Below are 12,500 nucleotides of genomic sequence, written 5' to 3'. Positions count from 1 at the left end.
AGAGCAGAAAGCTGGAAAGAGTCTGAAGGCTGAGATCCAAAATAAAGTTAATTACTGAACACAGTGGCTCTCTGTGGACACTCTGACTCATTAAACTGACTCGTTTAAGATTTTATAATCTTCAGAAACATTAAAATACCTCAAATATCCTTCAGGAAATCTGTAGCAGCCAACTTGTTATTATGGTGAATAAATTATAAAGAAAAAGCAGAGGTGGAGAGTCACTAAGTGTTGCATTCAGGGACCATGTTGAGGTTCTTTATGTCCCTGTCTCACTGTCTCCACCACTAATTTGATATTAACTACAGAGGATGAACTCTCTCATGTTCCTTCACACGCAGTCATGTGACTGCTGGAGGACATGTTGGATGGACGGTCCAGGCTGATCATAACGTCATGGTAACGCCGTCAAATAGTATAGTATAATATTAACTCACTACAGACCAGGAGATGTAATACTCATGCTGGGGTTAGCGATGCACAAACAAAAATAAAACAAAAACAAAAACCTGAGTCTCTCCTGATTGAAATGCTGGCAGCTAACACCTAACATTAACAGATAACGTCGTTAGCTAACATTAACAGATAACGTCGTTAGCTAACACCTAACATTAACAGATAACGTCGTTAGCTAACATTAACAGATAACGTCGTTAGCTAACATTAACAGATAACGTTGTTAGCTAACAGCTAACATTAACAGATAACGTCGTTAGCTAACATTAACAGATAACGTCGTTAGCTAACATTAACAGATAACGTTGTTAGCTAACATTAACAGATAACGTCGTTAGCTAACATTAACAGATAACGTCGTTAGCTAACATTAACAGATAACGTCGTTAGCTAACATTAACAGATAACGTTGTTAGCTAACAGCTAACATTAACAGATAACGTCATTAGCTAACATTAACAGATAACTTCGTTAGCTAACAAACTAAATGTTGTGACATCAGGCAGCAGATACAATATTTATAAAACACTCGATTTAGCTTTTATCATTATTCTAATGAAGAATATGAATAATAAGAATAAGAAAACAGTTGAATAACTGCTGCAGAGAGAGAGGCTGTTTATCTGTTTATTTCAGTTATAATAATAATAATTACACTTTATTGCTGATAGTAAATATGTTCAGAGATTATTATACTAGTCCAGCCTCTGATTGTGAAAACAAGAGAAGAAGAAGCATCATGTGGAACAGCTGCAGCACATCATCCAGCTGTTGAAGCGGTTGCTTTATTAGACTTGCCTGACTTGATAAATGTGTGTAATGATGTTTTAGATTTACTCATACAGGCCGTTTATGATGAGATAATGATATTTAACATGACGTGCTGCATCAGTGTGTCAGTGTGAATTTATAGGCTCATTTCTGTCTGTAGCATCAAGATGTTCTGGTTGGTTTGTGTGTTATTGTTGTACTTCAGCAATAACTTCATGTCTATCTATGGTCTTTATAGAAATAATAAAAATCACTTTTGTACATGTAAACTGGGAGGAGTGTGTTTGTGACAGTAAAACTTTATTCACTGTGTTGTTTTCACATCTCGTCGAAAATATAATAAAACCGTCGTCACACAAAATGTATCAAAGCAGATGATGTGCATGTTTGTATCGACTCCAGTTATATTATACATTTAACTGCTGTGATTGTACTGATCATTTCTCATCTTTATTGTGTTCAAAAAGTACTTTATAGTCACAGATTATTGTGTAGAATTGCAGGAAATTTTGCAGGTTTATGTCTCCACTGTTCTCCAAATCAAACCTCCACATTTTTACTTGAGTATTTCCATGTGATGCTACTTTCTACATTTCAGAGGGAAATATTGTACTTTCTACTCCACTACATTTATTTGACAGCTTTAGTTACTTTTCAGACACAAAGGATAATATAACAAGCTTTTAAAATACAACACAGTGGCCACGTTTACACGCACAAAATATTTTTTTGCCTTTATTCTGAAAAAGACAATATTCCCACTAAGCCGTTTACATGGCTGATGAACATGAATATTCCTGTTTACATGCAGAAGGTTCTCGGGGTTTCCCTCTGCTCCGGTGGGAATCACAAGATCTCTGCAGGCAGCGACGTGAAAAACATTAGTGAGCTGCTGCCTGATATTCATGACTGATATTATACATTTACAGTTACAGTCACATCCTGATGTTTATTACACTGCTGAGTGTTTTTGGTGCATCACGCTGAGTCCAGCCCACCATGAACATCTCTCCTCTGTCTGCCTTCCTGCTCCAGTATCATATATATATATATATATATATATATTCATAGACTGCTCGGGGGTAAACATGAGAGAGGCTGTGTGTTGCAAACTGCGGTAAAAACCCCAACTGAGACACATATTCCAGATGTGCTGTATAGATGCTCCTAAAACCAGAATAATATCAGCAACATCCCACATGTCTTCATCTGCAAATGCTACATTCAGAATATCCAAACAGAATATGCTGTTTACATCAAATTCAGAATAATAGTGGAATATTAGTGTGCATGTAAACATGGTCATTGTTAAAGATGAAACCAGTGGTTTCCAACCTTTTCTTACAAAAAGCAGTGTGTAGTCGGTAGGGATGTGCAGAGAGCCCAGTATTTATATTTGTATCTGTATTTGTTGAGGCAGTTAAATTATCTGTATTTGTATCTGAATAAAAGTGGAAAGAGGCTGAAAAATCCTGTTTCTGTTTTTATTACACTTTTCATTTTAGAAAATTAAAGTGTTACAATCAGTGTTCATGAATAAACTACCTTATGAAGGATGACGTCCCCACACCAGGTCTCTAACTGGAGTCTCCCAGATCATAGACGACTGCGCTGACTACTGAGATAAAACTTTACTCATCACCTCATTGCAGACAGACCTCTACCTATTTATACACCCATAACTATTTTTTACAACCTAACTTTGTGGAAAGGAGAAGAGGAACAACAGGTTATGGAGAGTCTCTTGAGAGCACTTTGCTTGTGTCAGTAGCTCAGTTTTATCTCTGGGGAACACCCCCAACTCCAGGACTGATGTCCAAATAAGGAAATGTGCGTCATGTAGCAGGTGGATGTGACTCCCCTCACTGAGACCTGCTGATAGACGTCACAGCGGAGCAGAGGAGAGACACTGAGATAGTGATGTAACCGACCTGCACGCTGGTATTTGACATGTTTTTTGTTTTTTTTTCCGGAAACAAATAATTTTAAAAATATAACATTGTGACTCCGGACAAGTCAAGGAGGACGCAGGAAACCAAAAAGTAGATTGCTTTGCTTTTTACTAGCACATTGTATGGATCACAGACATATCGAGAATCACTTGCCATCACTTCCTGTCTATAGACTTCCTGTCAGGTAACCCACACCTGGAGCCTTGATAACACCAGAAGTCTCAGGATACTACAAAAAATATTTGTATGAAACAAATATTCATAAATAATCCACTATTTCTGCTTTGCCAAATAACATAATTGTATTCGGGCAGACCCCCAGCAGCAGTCGGGTCACATTTCAGACGTCTGTGAGTTGTTAACAGCTCAGATTTGTGATTTTTCACACACAGGCACAGTCAGAAGTGCAACCGTGTTACTTTTCCTCTCACATCTCAACAGCCCAGTAACTCACTGCTGAAAGGACCTAATGATGCAAAACCTGTTCTCTCACATCACTGACTGAGCAGCTGATCCGACATCACCAGCAGAACGACTGACGGAAACACACACACAGATCAGACGCCTGTAAACAACAATAAACCTGCACACAGACAATTACTGTTGAATCACTGATAAAACCTCACAGATTAACGGAAATATTTGACCAAAATCAATAATTTGCCACACAGAACAGGCCTAGTGAAGATAGTATTTATATAATATTTACATAATAGTTCTGTTGTCTAACTGCCAGACTGTATGTGTGTTTTTCATATGGATGATTTTATATGCAACCAGATATTTTTTACATGTGTGGTTGTGTTTTCATGCAGTCTGTCAGCAGTGGAAAGCCTGTTACGCTTTATAAAAAAAACACTAAACATTATTAATAAAGGCTGGATTCTGTGGGAAAGTCACAATTAGATTGAGAATCGATTCTTGGTTTCAGTATTTGAGGCCACTGAGCTGTAACACGTAAACACGTCAGTGAGAGTGAAGCTAACTGGTGGTGATGAAGAGTCACTGTCTGACCAAACGCATTCATGTGAAGCATCTTCCATCTTCTGCCTGAAATCAAAGAGTCACTTACTGACCAACCAGAGGTCAGTGTGTAGCGGTGTGATGGAGTCAGAGGAGAACAGAGCAGCCTCCACGATGCAGCGCTCGTCCTCCAAAACGCTGGAAAAACTGATATTTAGTAAAGTGCTTCAGGTGTGTTGGTCAGCCACTCTGATTGGTTAGTTTGGGAGTCGCTGCTCCGCTAACGTTAGGATTCACTAAATACTCCTTCTGCAAACAACATTATTAAATTATAACATCCAAAATGAAGATGAACTACAAGACAACACCAGCATGTCGCGCTGCACACCTACAACCTCTACCTATATGTTCTATTAACAGTACGTTGACTAATGTTCATTATTACCAAAATAACTTATTTTGGTGTTTGTGAATCAATTCAGAATAGTATTATTAATCATTATTATGGCTATATTTGGGTGTTTTTAGGTTTTAATGCATGTTGTTTGGTTGCCTTCTCCTCCTTCTTTATAGCTTTTTGTCTTCTGTTCAATCAGTTGTGTATTTTTGGGTTTAAACTTCTTTTTAGGGATAAAGTTAGACTTTGGTTAAAGGAAACATATTCTGCACATTTCCAGCTCTGTATTTATATTCTGGGGCTCTACTGGAATATCTTTGCATGATTTCCAGTTAAAAACTCCTTATTGATCTTCTACTGGTCCTTTATGCAGCCCCTCAGTTCAGCCTCTGTCTGAAACAGGCCGTTTTAGCTCCTGTCTCTTTAAGGCCCCGCCTCCTGATGAGCCCACTCTGTTCTGATTGGTCAGCTTCAGGAAGCTTCCTCCGGCTCCGGAGGCTACGTAAACAAACTATAGTAGCAGGATTTCACTTCTTTTTCTCCTTCTTTACTCCAAATGCCAACTTCTCAAATCCATCCGTACATGTTGGAGCTGAACAACACATGGAAACACCTTAGCAACCACCTTAGCAACCACCTTAGCAACCATTATTGGACATATGACGAGCTGATGTCATCTCGTCAGGAAAGTAAAAAAACATCAGAGCAGGTTGAAGCCCTGAGTTTTGACTTGCAGGCAGCATCTCTACATACGTTCATCTCAGGTTTTGGAGCTTTGACCGTGTTTAACATCAGAACAGGAAATAAATATCATAAAACCACAACGAGCAGAATATGGCCCCTTTAATGTTAGAGTTAGTGAATGTATTTTGTCACACGTATAGAAGCAAAAATGTGTGAAAAAATGTGAAATTAAAGTGTCTGAAAACCATTTCTGGCATGACGACTTTAAATTTGAACGTCTCTCCAGTCTGAGTCTTTTATTATTTTTCATTTCAGCTTTGTCTCTGAGCAGCAGGCGGAGGGAAACTCTGCTCTCAGGTTACATCATATATCCCCGAGCAGTTAGCTGCAATCAGAACTCAGTAATGAGCTAAAGAGCGAGTTTTCCCTCTGACCCTGAACTCAGCCACCGCCTCACTCAGAGGGAAGAAGAGTCGAACCTGCAGCAGCGTCTCAAACGTTAACAAACTGTTAAAGGTTTTGATTCGCTCAGACTAAACTGGCAGCTGATTGAGGAGAAACATGAAGACATAATGAAAAAACACATTCAGTGTGACTGCTGGAGGGAACAGACCGACCCTGTTTCTGTTTCTGTGAACTTCAAAAATACAAAAACATTAAATTAATTGGTTTTGTTTTCTTTATGTGAATCTATATTTCCTGTATAAAAAGGGCCTGCAGGCTTCTTCCGTAATGAAAACTCACTGTAGAAAATCTAAATTATATCTGCATGCACATGAAAATATATTAAAAAAACCCGTCACAGTTTTCATTCCAACAACAGTTTGAATATTTTGGAGTTTTTAGCAGTTTTATTTCTGAATTCCCTCCAGAAAGAGAGTCTGACTCACTTCTGTTTTTTCCAGCTGCAAGTTTCACAAATTTAACGTCTCGGTTGGATTCGTGAAACTTCAAAGGCTTCGTTTCATAATCAGGCCTGTTAGATCTCAGACCAGAGGTTCCCCGTCTGGTTCTGAGGAACCTGCGAGGCCTCCAGGAGTCCCAGTAAACTGAAATATTCTTATTCTATACCGTCAACAAATCAACAATGAACTGATCTAATAACCAGTATTGTGTTTGTATCAAAGCTGATATATCTGATTAAAAACCCGTCAGTGAGTCTCATCGCTGCACTGGGTCACATGATCCTTCATCATCAACAGTTTGGTCACGTTAGTTTGTTTAGAAACGGCTCCAAACACTAATAACAGCATCATGTTTTCAGTCTCCAGAGAGTAGTTCAGTGTAAGGCAGACGCTACTGAGCATGTGCAGGAACAGATAAAACACTGCTTACCTGACTCCAGCAGGTCTGGACTGTTTGCAGTTTTTGGGAAAGTTACTCTCAGAACCTTTTTAAAGCTGCTTTTAACTCATGTTCAGCTCTTCATCTGATACTTTTAAATGAGAATGTGTCTTTTTTTGTCTTTTATTCTCTTTTAACTGTATTTGTTTTCTACTTTTAACACAGTCTTACCTGCTGATCTGCTGTTGCTGCTGTTGTTGTAACTTATTTTTGCCTTTAAAAGCGCTGCATAAATAGAATGTATTACTAAAACTAGAATATATTATATTATAAAAATGAAACCTGTTGCTGGGACTCTTTCAGCGAGCAGCAGCAGCAATCATGCACATTTTCTTCAGGAAATGCAAATATTCTAGTTTTTCTTATTATTCTTTGTCTTCTTTTCTTCTTCTGTTCATTTTTTGGATTGCATCTACTTTAAAAAAATAAAAAGCAAAGATAACTAAATGAGCAATCACACCATTAGTTTGATTAGAAACGGCTAATATCAGCATCATGTTTTCGGTCTCTGGGGAGTAGTTCTGTGTAAGAGACACGTTGTGCTACATATCACAACTTCTTCATTTAGTTCTGAAGTTTCCGTTAATCTTTTATGAATCCGTGCACCGACCTTTACACCTGAGCCGACAGTAAACTAACCTGTGTTGTTTTTTATAATGTTTTTTGTTTGTGTTGTTTTTTATAATTTGTCATCTTCATTCAGGAAGCAGCTCCTCTCCTCTGACCCCCTTGTGAAAAAAAAGTTTAAAATCCAGACTGGATGAAAGATTGAAACACGATAACAAAAGAAATATTAGAGGTTTTTTCTCTGGTCCAAACCATCCTTCATAACTGACACTAATTTTAATTAGATTTATGGCTTATGGCCTTTTTAATACCCACGGTTCCTGAAGGATTTCTGAGATAAACACCTGATTAAGTTGCTCTAACGCAATAATCTCCAGAGAGCTTTTCTGCTTCGGACCAGCTGTAAATTTCATTAGTTCTGACACGCCGGCTGCTCGGTTTATTTTAAGAACTTCAGTGACAGAGAACACGGCGAGGAATATTAACCCAGAGACAAATAATAGCTGCAGAATGGATGATGAAAGGTTATTAGAGCTGATTAAATCTGTCAGATGAGATACACTGACTGTCCGGCGGGCAGCTGTCAGAACAACGATCTGAGTGTTAACATCAACAGTTTCACACAAACTTCAGGTCGGGAGGAAATCAAGATATCAGAGTCATGTGACCTTTAACAGGAAGCTGGTCTGAAGCTTCTGGACCACTTGAGAGTTAAAATAGTTGAATCAAGATGAAATAAAAAGAGTATTAATGTGTTCCAGCTGATCTGGACTAACGTAGCTACAGTCAATATCTCACATCATGTACATCAACATATTCCTGTTTTATTTGACATGAACTCTGCGGTGGAGAGTCTGGAGGAACAGGTTTTATATTTATTTGATAATGTTCCAGCTTATTTAGTCTTGAAGGCTGCAGGAGTCCAAGACATGAAGTTTGATCTGATTAATGTTCTCTAATGAAACTGGAAGTTGTGTTTATTTCATTTATAATTTAAGTAACTTGGTGTTTAGTGTGCAGCAGTCACCCATCGGTGGGACTTGCTATCATTTCCCCGTCTCCCCGTTCTGAATGCAGATAGTTGCACGTCTGGGTTGATTGGAGGGTTTATGCAGATCACCTGTGTGCAGAGTGGGGGGGGGGGACTGGATCCCAGCTGGTGATTGAGAGCAGGTGGGTGTGTTTCCCTCTCAGCCAATCAGAGTGTAACGGTTTAAGAGAGGAGAGAAACTGCACATCCTGGTCACTCTGTTCTCTCCTCAGCTGGCTGCAGACATCATTTGTAAAGATTGTCAGACAGAAACTCTGGTCTGTTCAGACCCTTTTGTGTCTTTCTGGTCTTTTGCTTTGTGATTTGAGGGAACACCATAAAATAAATCAAGTGTCCTGCAACGACAGCCTAAACACCTGCAGGATTTATTTTGTATACGTATTGAAGAGGCATTATTTCATTAAGGGGACGTTTCCTATTGTGCAACACCTTGTGAGGTTTCTCCATGTGAATATTATTTGGTTTATTTTCTTTCTTTCTGTGCTGGGAGCTGGTTTTCTGAGGGGAATCAGTTCAAACTTCAAACGTACTTTGATTCTGCATCAACATACAGTCGGTCACATCAGCCGTTAAACACTTTTGTTTTAGAAAGAAGTTCACTCTATTTCATAAATCTTTAACAATTAATCAACTTTTTATTGTTGATGTTGTCGACTATCATTTAAGGAAATTCCTCTATTATCAGTCATATAATAATTTCTTATTTTCAGACTCTATGAATATTATTTTTTTCTCACCGTGCAGCTCTGACGTCCTGCTGTCATCCTGCGTCTCGATTGGCTGCGACGTTCCTGGTGACCAGTGATCCTGGCTGCTGATTGGCTGACTCTGACAGGTGCCGTCCTCTCTGCTTTCCTATTGGTTGGAGGAAAAGAGCTAATAGTCACTTTAAACTGAAACCCAACAGCTTCACTTCTCACAGAGAGAGAACAGACATCAGTTAGTTAATTAACCTGCGAGAGGATTAATTAATTAATTAAACGTAGTTTTCTTACATTCAGAACATCCAGACTGACTTTTTCAAAATGGCGTCTCCTCAGTTCTCTCCTGCGGGTGTTGATCTCCTCGTACTTCTCCTCGGCCAGCTTCCTGTGGAGACGGTTCAGGTTAGTACAACAGAAACATGATGAAGCTGCTCACATGTGGAACAAACTTCCTGAAGATGTCAAACTAAAGACAAGGCTGACGACCTTTTTTAAGGGATCATTCTGCTGATTTTCTATATTTGTCTTCATGTTTGGATCCAAACCAACAATAAACTGATCTAATAACAAGTATTGTGTTTGTATCAAAGCTGATATATCTGATTAAAAACACATCAGTGAGTCTCACCGCTGCACTGGGTCACATGATCCTTCATCATCAACAGTTTGGTCACGTTAGTTTGTTTAGAAACGGCTCCAAACACTAATAACAGCATCATGTTTCCAGTCTCCAGAGAGTAGTTCAGTGTAAGGCAGACGCTACTGAGCATGTGCAGGAACAGATAAAACACTGCTTACCTGACTCCAGCAGGTCTGGACTGTTTGCAGTTTTTGGGAAAGTTACTCTCAGAACCTTTTTAAAGCTGCTTTTAACTCATGTTCAGCTCTTCGTCTGATACTTTTAAATGAGAATGTGTCTTTTTTGTCTTTTATTCTCTTTTAACTGTATTTGTTTTCTACTTTTAACACAGTCTTACCTGCTGATCTGCTTTTATTGTGTGTAACTTATTTTTGCCTTTAAAAGCGCTGCATACTGCTGCAGCTGCTGCTCGCTGGCTCTGCTTCTGACAGGGTTTGACCACTGTGAGCTGTTGCTGGGACTCTTTCAGAAGCTGAGCCAGCGAGCAGCAGCAGCAGCAGTCACATGCATTTTCCTCAGGAAATGTGAATATTCTAGTTTTTCTTATTATTCTTTTTCTTCCGTTCATTTTTTTTGCATCTACTTTAAGAAAATAAAGAGCGAAGATAACTAGATGAGCAATCACACAATTAACACGACATAAGTCTGGAAGAGCAAACAGCTGAGAGTTAATGAGCTCCGTCTGTCTATCTGCTCTCTATTTCCCAGAATGCATTGTGTGTGTGTGTTTAACAGGTGGCCACATGTTCAGGTGTTGCTGTGCTGCAGAAACTGTTCTGTAATGTGATCAGTGTGACTCTGGACCTGCTGAGTCTCTGTCAGCCTTGCTCTGAGCCGTCAGGACCCAGACTGACTTCATTACCCAGAGAGCAACAAAACAGACCTCTAACAGCCGCTCGCCGCGCCGAAACCCGATTAACACGACGGCTCGGAGGGACGAGAACCCCTCTGACTGTCTGATCCAATGTGAGGACGTCATCCTGCTATAAAAACATTTACAAGTGGATTTAAAGTAAAGAGACACGAGGGAGACGCTGCAGAGATGATCCACCGGCTGCGACGGGGCCCTGCGAGTTCCCTTCATTCATCATGTGACCCCCGAAAGCTCCGTAGGTACATTTTCCTCCATGTGTGGTTCAGTCTGGTTGATTTTCCTCCTTGCTGTGATTCAGATCTGAAAGCAGCAGGTGGACCAAAACAACCACACAGACCCTTTTAGAGGAAGTGGTCTCAGTTTGTTTGTGGCGGGAACGTAATCCGACCTCCATCTGACCACAAGCAGCCAAGAAGAACCCACCTGGTCTTCTTCATATTTGGACAGATGTTTCCACTACCTGAGGAATCAGGCTCTGAATGAAGTTCAAGGGAGATTTCCAAAAGTACAGGAACTTTGGGGGGGGCGGGGTTTGCAGGGACCATCGCTGATTGGTCAAACACAAACACAGCAGCTGCTTCAACTTGTCAACCGCTTCATTCATAAAACCAGGAAGTGCTCTCATATCGATGTCGGATGAGAGGACATTTCTCTTCATTGGTTAACGTTAGAGAGAGAGAGACCGGCGGTGGTCAAGCGAGCTAGACGGTGAATGGAGAGCGAGCGGCGGTGGTGAGAACAAAGTCGGTGAACAAGAGGAAAAAATATCTGATAGTTTTGTGTCGTTTGTTCTAAAAGCAGAAATAAAAGCTTCAAACACTCAGCAGGTGATTTACTGTGGAAACTGCATCCAACTCCTGCACCAGTATGTAGCAGCGTGCACCAGTATGCACCAGTATGCACCAGTATGCAGATCTGTGCTGCCGTTTCCTCGTGTGTGTGAACGCTGCGTTTCATTTTTAGTTTTGTCATGAGTCTGATCTGCAGGATCCACCTGGTTCCTCTGATGTGGTGGAAACACAAACAGGAAGCACAACACAGACTCTTAGTTCCTGGTTTACTTCCTGAGATTAGTTCCTCTGGTTCCAAAGTACCTGAACTTCTTCCTGTGTTTACGTTCAGACTCATCTGACCAATGAGAGGAGAGAACTCTCTCATCTGGTTAGGGTTAGGGTTTCAGTGATGCGTTCAGGTTCACTCCAGCAGCTGTCTGGATCAGTTCAGCATCTTTAACTGGTGCAGTGCAAATACAGGCCTGTTGTTTTATTTCTTTTAATTCATTTCAGAATAAAATAGATTTATAACACTATTTATGATCAGTATAAACAGTAATCCAACAATCCTCTGATCCAACAATCAAAACAGCGTTAAAATCTCACATTAAAATGTCATTTTGATCAGTTTATTAGACTTTATTTCTCTCCTGCAGACAGAACAAGGTTATATTGATTCACTGGGATTGATTTTGTATTTATTTTATTATCTACAGTATTTGTGAAAGGTTTATGTAAATGTGTGTAAATATGTGTTGATGATCTGGATCAACTCTGAATGAACCTGTGGTCCACTTCTGGACTGTGAACCACCAGTTGGGAACCGTGACTCTATCAGGACTTTACACTGTTAGTCTGGTTACTTCACTGAGCTCAGCTGCTGTAACATGTTATAAATAGACACACACACACACTGATGGAAACCAGTCAGACCAGTCTATTAACATGAGAGGCTGTTGAGACCAGTGTGTGAGAGACTCACAGTCGCTACACAAAACAACCTGAATAACACGACAATCAATAAATACAATAACATGAATGTTAATATGACAACATGAAAAAATATCATCACTGCTTTTAGAAATATGATATTGATAAGTGACTGAACTGATCAATTTAATAAATGATGAATGAATCGATTAATAAACACCGACCACCAACCGACTGATCTGAACTATCAGTCATATGTTTATATGTGTGTGTGTGTGTGTACATGTGTGTGCGTGTGTGTACATGTGTGCATGTGTGTGTGTGTGTGTGTGTGTGTACATGTGTGTGTGTGTGTACATGTGTGTACGTGTGTGTGTGTGTGTGTGTGTACATG

At 39.7% G+C, this 12,500-nt stretch overlaps 1 protein-coding gene across 1 annotated transcript in view; it reads right to left on the bottom strand.

Annotated features, from left to right (window-relative positions):
* The window catches only part of nek11 (NIMA-related kinase 11), a 92,167-nt gene that overhangs the window by 30,429 nt on the left and 49,238 nt on the right, over positions 1–12,500 (bottom strand). Inside the window, exons 14-15 of the mRNA XM_042423580.1 lie at positions 9,181–9,274; positions 8,923–9,040 (exon numbers count right to left, since the gene is read on the bottom strand). Coding sequence (XP_042279514.1) covers positions 8,923–9,040; positions 9,181–9,274 — 212 coding nt within the window. The remainder of the gene's footprint in view (positions 1–8,922; positions 9,041–9,180; positions 9,275–12,500) is intronic.

Source organism: Thunnus maccoyii, chromosome 10, assembly GCF_910596095.1.
Source record: "Thunnus maccoyii chromosome 10, fThuMac1.1, whole genome shotgun sequence".
In the NCBI taxonomy this organism is placed as follows: Eukaryota; Metazoa; Chordata; class Actinopteri; order Scombriformes; family Scombridae; genus Thunnus; species Thunnus maccoyii.
The sequence above is the reverse complement of the archived record's forward strand: the minus strand, read 5'-3'. Positions and strand labels throughout refer to the sequence as shown.